This window comes from Phodopus roborovskii, unplaced genomic scaffold (assembly GCF_943737965.1).
Source record: "Phodopus roborovskii unplaced genomic scaffold, PHOROB, whole genome shotgun sequence".
Classification (NCBI taxonomy): domain Eukaryota; kingdom Metazoa; phylum Chordata; class Mammalia; order Rodentia; family Cricetidae; genus Phodopus; species Phodopus roborovskii.
The window spans coordinates 19,190,094-19,199,571 of record NW_026126541.1 but is presented as its reverse complement, the minus strand read 5'-3'; the positions used below and the strand labels follow the sequence as shown (position 1 = coordinate 19,199,571).

The following is a 9,478-nucleotide window of genomic DNA, read 5'->3' as shown; positions in this document are numbered from 1 at the left end:
AATTTAACAAAAGCTTAAAAAAGGGTTTTAGAAACAAAAGAACAAAGACAAGCAAGGCTTCTTGCTAACAGCATTTTTCTGGGTTGGACTCTGTTTTGTGAGAGATAAGCAAAGATTTACTCTGTTTTGTGAGAGATAAGCAAAGATTTCCGTGGCTCCTTTAAGGGAGGTTTCCTGACTCAGCATAAGCGGCAAAAAACCGCGCGGCTTTCCAGAAGTGCTGCTAACAATTTATTGGTGTGTATGAGAACTGGCAATGGCAGTGACCACATCTCCAAGCCGGCAGCATGCTGCTGGATGGCAGCATAGACCAAGGCAGTGAGTTGTCTCTATCATTTCTAGAATTTATATATTAACCTTCTATGGTCTTTGAAGGAGTTGAAGACAGTTAGGTTATAGTTTTCTTTAGTTAGGATTAAAGATAAGTTACATATAGAACTTTAGACTTACAAAGATAGGATAGATGATAAAATATTTAAATCTTACTAAATGTTAATGGACTAAATATTGTTAACTGTGATTCTTATTTGATAACTGCTGTGTGATATATTTTACTATGTTAAAGTTAAAATCCTTCTTTATATTTTAGACAGAAAAGAGGAGATGATGGGAGATGTCATTCTATAAATATGTTTCTCTTACTGGTTAATGAATAAAGCACTGTTGGCCAATAGGAAAGCGAGACGGGCAGGACAAGGAGACTAGGAGGAAAGAGGAAGTAGTAAGGAGTCAGCATGTAGAGACTGGAGAAAGCAGAACACCAGCCCCTCTCTCCCGTAACACTGGAGTGAGACCACGTGGAAACACTTAGATTAATAGAAATGGGTTAATACTTAAGACAGCTAGCTGATAAGTAACAGGCCAACGGAATTATATATCATACAGTGTCTCTGTGTGTTATTTGGGGCTGGCGTGGTGGTGGGACCAGACCGGCTACAGGAAAAAACCTACTCCTAACAAGTATTCACTGAGAATTGGGTCTAATTCTAATATGCCATTCTTTACATGTTATTTGGCCTTTTTTTCTTGCAGCTTTTAATATTCTTTGTTTTGTATGTTTAGCATTTTGATTATTATGGTAAGTGGTCTTTCTTTTCTGGTCTAATCTATCTGGTGTTCTATAAGTTTCTTGTACATTTATAGTCATGTTCTTCTTTAAGGTAGGAAATTTTTCTTCTATGATTTTATTAAAAATATTTTTGGGGTCTTTGAGATGGGATTCCTCTCCTTCTATTTCTTTTATTTTTAGGTTTGATCTTTTCATAGTGTCCCAGATTTCTTGGATGTTTTTTGTCAGGCATTTTTTATATTTAACATTTTTTTTCCTGATGTATCTATTTCTTGGATCATGTCTTCAACATCTGAGATTCTCTCTTGTATTCTGTTGGTAATGCTTGCATCTGTAGTTCCTGTTTGCTTACCTAGATTTTCCATTTATAGAATTCCCTTAGTTTGTGTTTTCTTTACTGCTTGCTTATATTTCCATTTTCAGGTTTTGAACAATTTTATGCATTTCTGTCAACTGTTTAGTTTTTTTTCTTGCTCTTTTTGACATTCTGGAAGAGATTTATTTATTTCCCCCAATTTTTTTATTGCCTTTTACTCAATTTATTGAAGGAATTTATTCATTTTCTCTTCAAGGACCTCTATGGTCATCATAAAGTTGACTTTAAGGTTGTATTTTTGGGCTTCAGCTATGTTGGAATACTCAGGGCTTACCATCGTGGGATGGCTGGGTGACATATTACCCCAGCTATTGCTAATGGTTTGGTTTTGTTTGTTTGTTTGGTTGGTCGATTGTTTTTTCAAGACAGCATTCTTTCCTGGAACTCATTCTGTAGACCAGGATAGTCTTGAATTCAGAGATCTGCCTGCCTCTGCTTCTGCCTCAACCTCCCAAGTGCTGGGATTAAAGGCATGTGCTGCCATCACCACCTGGGTGTTGTTTGTGTTCTTATATTTAGGTTTAGGCATCTGGATTTGGAGTGATTATAGGTCTTTGTGCCAATTCCTAGATTTGTCTTTGTTGCACAGGTATTTTCTTCCTTGGTTTCTGGTTCCTCTCTGGTCTTCTAGCTGCTATGGCCTGTGGTTGAGTAAAGGGTCTCTTCCTGCATTGGAAGCTGGACTTCAGATGGCCTGCATGGCCTCTGGTCCAGCAGGAGTTTGCTGCCCATGTTCTGGAGTTCTGGCTATGTGCAGGTCTCTGACATGGCTGGGAGTCTTCTGGGGGTCAGGATCCTGGCATGGCTTCTGAGTGGTTTTCAGGGAGTTTGCTGGTCTGACCTCTAGGGTTTAGGATGCTGACCTGGTTTCTGATGAGTAGGAGGTTTCTCCCAGATGTGTGTGGGTGCAGATAAGGTGACATGAAGAGGAGGTGTACTTGGGGCTAAACTGGGAGAGTGCAGACAGATAAGGGGATGGGAGAGTGGCTTATTTAGTTTTCAGGGAGCTGGCATGGTCTCTGATAGGGTAAAAGGCTTCCACCAGAGGTGTGGGCAAGGATACTGTGATGAGAGAAAGGGCAGTTGGAGTTATGTTGGGCAAGCATGGGTGGGGTGAGGGGCAGTTTTACCTGGGGTTCAGGATGCTGGTCTGTCCTCTGGTGGAAGAGGACAATTCACCAGAGGTATGTGTCAGGATAAGGTGACAGTAATTCCTGAATTAAAAATCCTGCTTGATGCTTTTATAAAATGAGAACTCTAGATTGGAGTATCTGACTGGTTATTTGGGTGCCTCCAAAGATGTAAAATGATTTATTCCCATATTCCATGTGCCTAACATTTGTACTCACTGACACACAGCAGGCTCAGTGACTGTGGTCTGCTTATAACAATGGTAATTCACACTCTTGAATTTATACAACTTTAATACATTCTTTGAACAATCCTGTAAGATAAACTGTATTAACATCTCCATCTTATGCATGGGCAAGCCAAGTTCACACAGTCTATGGACACAGAAGCTGGGGTTGCATTTAAAGCATCACTCCAGAAGCCCTGTACCTGTACTAACACCCATCACTGCCTGCTTCCACTCACTGAAGAAAGTATGTTAGGCTTGTTGAGTTCTTTGGTATATAATGTTCTACCCATTTTGATGCATTAAAGTTTAAGAAGGATGTGAGTCATGGGCCTAAAACCTTGGATCTTAGGGTGTTGTGTTCATGGAGAATCCCTCGGGTGCAGGAACCTGGAGAAAATTGGTAGGTTGTTATGTATGTATCTAAATGTACTTTTCTTCTTGGGTGAAGACCAGTAATGGCTTTCATGAGATTCAAAGAACTTTGTAGCTACAAAAAAAAAAAAAAAATCAAACCTCACAGATAACAGATGAAAACCTTTGAGGTCTTCTTGGCAACTTTTTCACAAATCAGTTTTTATCTCTGCAAAGGAGATTTTAGCTTGGGGTCTGAGAGTTAATATGTAATATGCATAACTAAGTTGTAGGTGTATTAAGATGTAGCTTTGTCTAGTCTGTGTTGTTACTAGAAAGAAGTTGATTCATGCATGTAAAAGCTGATGTTAACAGGACTAAGAAGAAGCATGCCTACTAGCATGCCAGAAAGCAGGATACCAGAGCTGTCCACTCTGAAGCCAATAATGTCTCCCTTGTGACAGATGGAGCCGTTGCCAGAGGCATTCGTTGCACCGGAACTTCACAGAGCAGACTTTTACAGTTTTTCTAAGCATCCTCACCTTTACCTAGAGGTTGAGTTATACACCATCTTCAGGTCATTTTGAGTTCGGTCCAGCTCTAAAATCATGCATCACACATGACTAGTTTTGCTTCACATCAATCCACTCTATTCTCAGTCAAACTTGTCCCCATTGCCATGAAGTAGTTATCTCCCAGGGTTCAAGGTCATAAAACTCAGGCTATAAATGGCTCATTTCAGCAAAGGGTAGGCAGGCTTGTGATGGCCACAGCCTTTCAATCTTTGCTGCCCGCTGGCACGAGTTTGCATTCTTTCTGTTGCCACAGCAGCAATCTGCTTTTTGGCATCCTTAAAACAGAAAACGGGGGACTGGGATGCTGCCATCAGCCGCTGTGTCCCTCCCACCCCATCAGCTAGCTTGCCTGGGAATTTCTCTGTGAACAAATGACTTGCTTATGAAGCATTGAAAATCATAGACACGCTGGTCGGTGGTGGCGCGTGCCTTTAATCCCAGCACTTGGGAGGCAGAGGCAGGTGGATCTCAGTGAGTTTGAGGCCTGGTCTACAGAGTGAGTTCCAGGACAGCCAGGGCTGTTACACAAAGAAACCCTGTCTCAATAAAACAAAAACAAACAAACAAACAAACAAACAAAAAGGAAAGGAGAGAAAAGAAAAGAAGATCATAGATGAAACTAATGGGATCTCTTGGAGATCCCATTCTAACTTCATTGAGGGTCCCACCTGCAGAGGGCAGGCTTTTGGGAAGCACATAGGCTCTCCTACCCTCCAATGGGCTCTTTTGGGGAGGTGGGCGGGGCACTAGCATGTTAGGCAGGATATTTCTACCAACATTGGAGAGGAGAGGATCCCTCTGCAGAGACTGGCTTATGGGTCCCAGCTTTGGCTCCAAGGGCCCCATCACAGCAGTGCTGAATATTAAATTACTATGGATTTGCATATACATATGTAATTTTTAAAAAACAAGCCATGCTTCCTCATCTTGTTGGAATGTGTCACCTGGAGGACAGATGGGAACAGAGCGAAAGAGGCCATTCTGAGAACAAGGATCACTGCAGCAACAAAATGAAGAATGAAGATTTACTTACAGTAAAAAGTATTTCCATGTAGCACTGAGCAAAACACAGAGGATGCCCGTACTTCCTGTCATCAGCAGGTGCTCTTTGTAAAAGATTGCCTCAGTCTTCCTTAATTGTGAATTGTTCTTTCTAGTACATTCCAAGCAATCCCATTGTCTTTGTAAAAGGGAAAACACGTTCTATCCAAATCTTCACATCTTCTGTGTACATACACAGTAGGATTTCATTGTAAAAAGGGTCTGTGAATTGTATTAATTTCACAGGGCTGTTATTATCACAGACAACTACAATCCAACTCACTGACTCCCAGTTTTGGATGCTTGAAGTCTAAAGCCAAGGTGTAAAGGGGCCGATGTTTCCTCCTGAACCTGGCGGGGGGGGGGGGGGGCAGGGTAGGGATCTGCCCTCGCCCTTGCTTGGCTTTTGCTGTTTTTGCAGCCATCGTTAGTAACCCTCAGTTCATGAGCATACAAGCCAGTCCCTCATCTCCACATGGTGCTCTCCTCTGATGCCTCTCCACAGCCTTCTCGCTATGCAAGGCTACAGCTGTACTCACAGCTCTTTCCCTCAGAAGGAACAGGTTGCCTGGTGGGTACCTTCCTGACCCCATCTCAACTTGACTTTATCCATAAGGCCTTGCACAATTCAACCCATAACTTAGTAGTCATGAAACTGACACATAAAAGCACGCCATGCTGTTTAACTAAAACTGGGTATGATGGGGCACACCTCTGATCCCAGCACTTCAAAGTCAGAGTCAGGTGGGTCTCTGTGAGTTTGAGGCCAGAGAAAGAGAGTTCCAGGACAGCCAGAGCTACACAGTGAGACCCTCTGTGAAAAAGAAGAAGAGTTTAATAAGACATAGCTGTCAAGCACCAGTGGCGGACAGCCCTGCTACATTCAGGTGCAGTGATTGCCGACAGACCTGCAGCTTGGCTGCATCTGAGAGTACAACTTTCTCAGCTAAAAACACAGCGTTGTTGGTTTTTACATGACTGAAAATTCATTACACCTGTTTCTTTTAAATACATTTATTTGGAGAATATTAGTAGCATAATAATTGAACTTCCCCAGTTATTTCTTCATCAGATTGGGCACTAGAAAAGTTCACGTGAGCATCTTATGAAGGAGTGAAGTTTACCACCTCAGTGGCCTTCATTCGTCTTCTCTGTTATTGCTGAGGGTTCACATCCAGAATGTGAAGTTTTCTCAAAAGAAGAAACGGGGTAAAGATCTGGAACAGTGGTATCGATGTCTCTTTCTTTATGAAACTTTCACAGCATATTTCAGTCTTGTAGAATCCTTTGTGTTATTCTGACTGTCAATAAGAACCAGGGGGTTGTGCTGATGGTTCTTGATGATGTCCACAACACTTCCAAAGTACTAGGGAAGGAAAACTTGCGAGAATTAACATCTGTTTATGTTTACCTCCATGCTCTGTGCCTTTCCTCTCCTCCCCTCCCCTCTCCTCTGCTCTCCTTCCCTCCTCTCTCCTCTCCCCTCTTGTTTCTCTAAGTGTTCACTATTATTGGGTCTTAATTGATACTCAGCTCAGAAGTGTCCATCTAGTTTAACAAAGGCTGGAGCCCGCAGGGTGATAGGCTCTGGACGTGCCTGTATTTAGTAAGACCAAAGCCCCATGGATAGCTTCAATTAGAATACCTCAAGTTACCTCACGGATTGGGATGTAATATTTTTTAAATGTTTTGCTAAATGAGTTTAAACATTTGCTTCTGAGTTGGGTGTGTTGGAGCACCCTTGATCCCAGACAGGATGAGCCCAGAGTGAATTTCAGAACAGCCACAAAGAAACCCTGTCTTGAAAATAATGAATTAAAAATCAGTGCTTATTGGCAAACATGAAACTGCCATGTCATAGACTTCTCTATGTCTCTCACAAAACACAAATTTGATGTGAGGTGTCCTTCTGAATGCTATGAATATGTGTTGCTTTTACTGCTTGATGACTAAAGCTGTTTTGGCCAATGGCCAGGCAGAATATAGCTAGGCAGAAAACCCCAACAGAGTTACAGAGAGAAAGAAAGCCAAGTCAGGGAGACGCCATGTAGCCACCAGGGAAGCAAGATGTGAGGTAACAAGCCACAGCCATCATAATAAAATATAGAACATTAGAAATGGGTTAATTTATATGTAGAGCTAGTCAGTAAGAAGCCTGAGCCATTGAACAAACAATTATAATTAATGTAAGTCTTAGAGTGGTTATTTGGGATCTGGTGGGTGGGACAAGAGAAACCTCCAACTACACAAATTATTTGTAATGGCGTACAAGGTCCATGTGTTAAAGCAGTTGTTCTCAACCTTCCGAATGCTGCAGCCCTTCATGTAGTTCCTCATGTTGTGGTGACCCCCAACCATAAAACTATTCTCACTGCCACTTTATAACTGTAATTTGCTACTGTTATGAACTATAATGTCAAAATCTGATATGCAGGCTATCTGATATGCAACCCCACTGTACCAAAGGCAAGATTCCTGCAGTGCCAGGTATGTTAGGGGACCTTTAAGTAGCAGGCCTCACTGGAAGTCTTTCCTTCATTCTGGATGTGCCCTTGAGGGCATTGTGAGACCCTGGTCCTTCTGTCTTGGGAGTAATTTCACTCTTCCATGATGCACTGACTTGCCATGGGGTCCAAAAGAGTACGGACAATCTATTATGGACTAAGAACTTCAAAACTTGTCAATATAAACATTTTATCTTTGTAAGTTGGTTGTGTTAGGTATTTTTGTTATAATGATAGAAGCCAACTGAAAGATAATTGATATAATAAGTTACTCAGGATTCAGTCCCCGGAAAATTGATTTCCTAGATGCATTTATAACTTCTTTTCTTTCCTCAACAAGAAAGGGGAGCTTTGTGAATCCTCTTATTTCTATCCATACTTGATGGCTTGTAAACTTAGAGTTAACTTGATGACAAAGCAATAATAAAGTTTCTTTTCATGTTCTACTCCCACCATACACATTAATCTTTCTATATTTGAATCTCCCATGTCTATAAGTCTTGATTTAAGGGTGCCAGAAGGTGTGTTTTGAAAAACGATCCAAGTTTTAAATGAAAGACTAAATAAATATACTACACACCATGGAATAAAATGCATTAAGTATACAAAAGTTAACTTAACACTCATCAATAAGTACATTTATCATTTTTAGAGTAATTGGTTTGCAATACTTTTATGGCTTATGGAACTAGAATCCATTGACTTTACTGTGTCCCTTAACTTCTTCAGTACAGATAACCATCTGGTACAAAGCAATTTAAAAGTTTTATCGGTTGTTTGGATGACTTCCAAGATATGCATATTGATAAAAATATATTCATAATACTTGACAACTTCTCAAATAAAATACAGTTGCATTTTAGATGGTTGGCCATCTGAAAGTTGGGCTGTGGAGGAAAGGCAAGTGGTAGGGACTTGGACACGCTTTCACTTTTATGGCCTCCTTCTCTGCAGCCACTCAGTGCTTCTGCAATTGCCAGTGGAATTCCTCTGTGAGAAATGCCATGATACATTCATTTGGGGAGGGGCAGGAAAGCAGGGAGAAGGCACAGAATGTTGCCAAACTAAACAGTCAGAGATCTGAAAATGAAAGAGCTAGGAGATGAGCAAAAACAAGTTGTTTGACGCTGAATTCCAAGTTTTAAAAAAGTGTGCTCCAAACTTAAGAAACACAGAAGAGGATCTGAATTGAGCTGGAATTCTGATAGAAATGGAGTTGAAGCACATTTGTGGTTTAAATACAAGATGAATTGGCGATCGTTCAGCTGTTGCTTTCCCCCAGTTCTCTCTATTTATGGTCATATTAATTCAGTGTTTGAGATTTCCACATATGTACAGAAAGTAACTGCTTTAGCGACTCAGCATTCCATGGACAATAAAATAGAGCACTCATCAAAGCCTGAGGTTAATGTACTATGCACATACTGTGAATGAACTATGAATATACTATGCACATACTATGCAAGCCAAAACAACTGTATGAACAGTTAAACACTTAGTTGACTAGCTATTTATTGGCCCTGTATATTGTATTCTACACAAATAGAAGTAGAGAAATGGGGGGGCTGACTGGGAGGATGGAGGAAGGGGAAACTGAGGTTGGAATATAATATATGAGAGAGGAAGTTTTAAAAAAAAGTAGAGAAACAATCTTTTGAAATAAGTGCATAGTTGATATTAAGAAGCACAAATTTTCATTTTCCTATTTTATGTTCACTATGCTGAAAACATAATTTTTTTCTTACAAATAATTTAAAGATTTTTAGTTGATTTTCAGCATTGCCAGACACCGTAATCATAATCTACTACACATTTTAGTCCAGGGGCTGGTTATGCTGAGAGCAGAGGAAACGGGCTGACCTGTTAGGACAAGAAGAACTAAAGAATTCTTGCTAACTAGTATGGCTTATTCATTCATTCATTCATTCATTCATTCATTCATTCATTTAAATAAGGAAGCCCGGAGCCTTTCTGAGAGTTCAAAGTTTATGTAAGAAAATTTCAGGACCTGTGAGTAGGACAGCTCCCAGTTCCCCATTTTCATGCCTTTAGAAGGTGAGCTATACTCCTGAGGAGACTTGAAAAGGAAGCCACTCCTGGGACTGTCTTGATAGCACTGCCACCATCTCATAGCATTTTCAATGAGGCTTCTAAGATAGCGTTCCCAGCAGGAGGGAAGCAGGCAGAGACTCCTTCAACCAT

The 9,478-nt window shown here is 40.8% G+C and overlaps 1 protein-coding gene across 1 annotated transcript in view; it reads right to left on the bottom strand.

The window, feature by feature from the left end:
- Positions 1–5,779: 5,779 nt before the first annotated feature.
- Blnk (B cell linker) overlaps positions 5,780–9,478 on the bottom strand; it is a 66,090-nt gene continuing 62,391 nt past the window's right edge. The window contains exon 17 of the mRNA XM_051199793.1: positions 5,780–6,138. Within this exon, the coding sequence (XP_051055750.1) occupies positions 6,019–6,138 (120 nt within the window). The 3' untranslated portion in view covers positions 5,780–6,018. The remainder of the gene's footprint in view (positions 6,139–9,478) is intronic.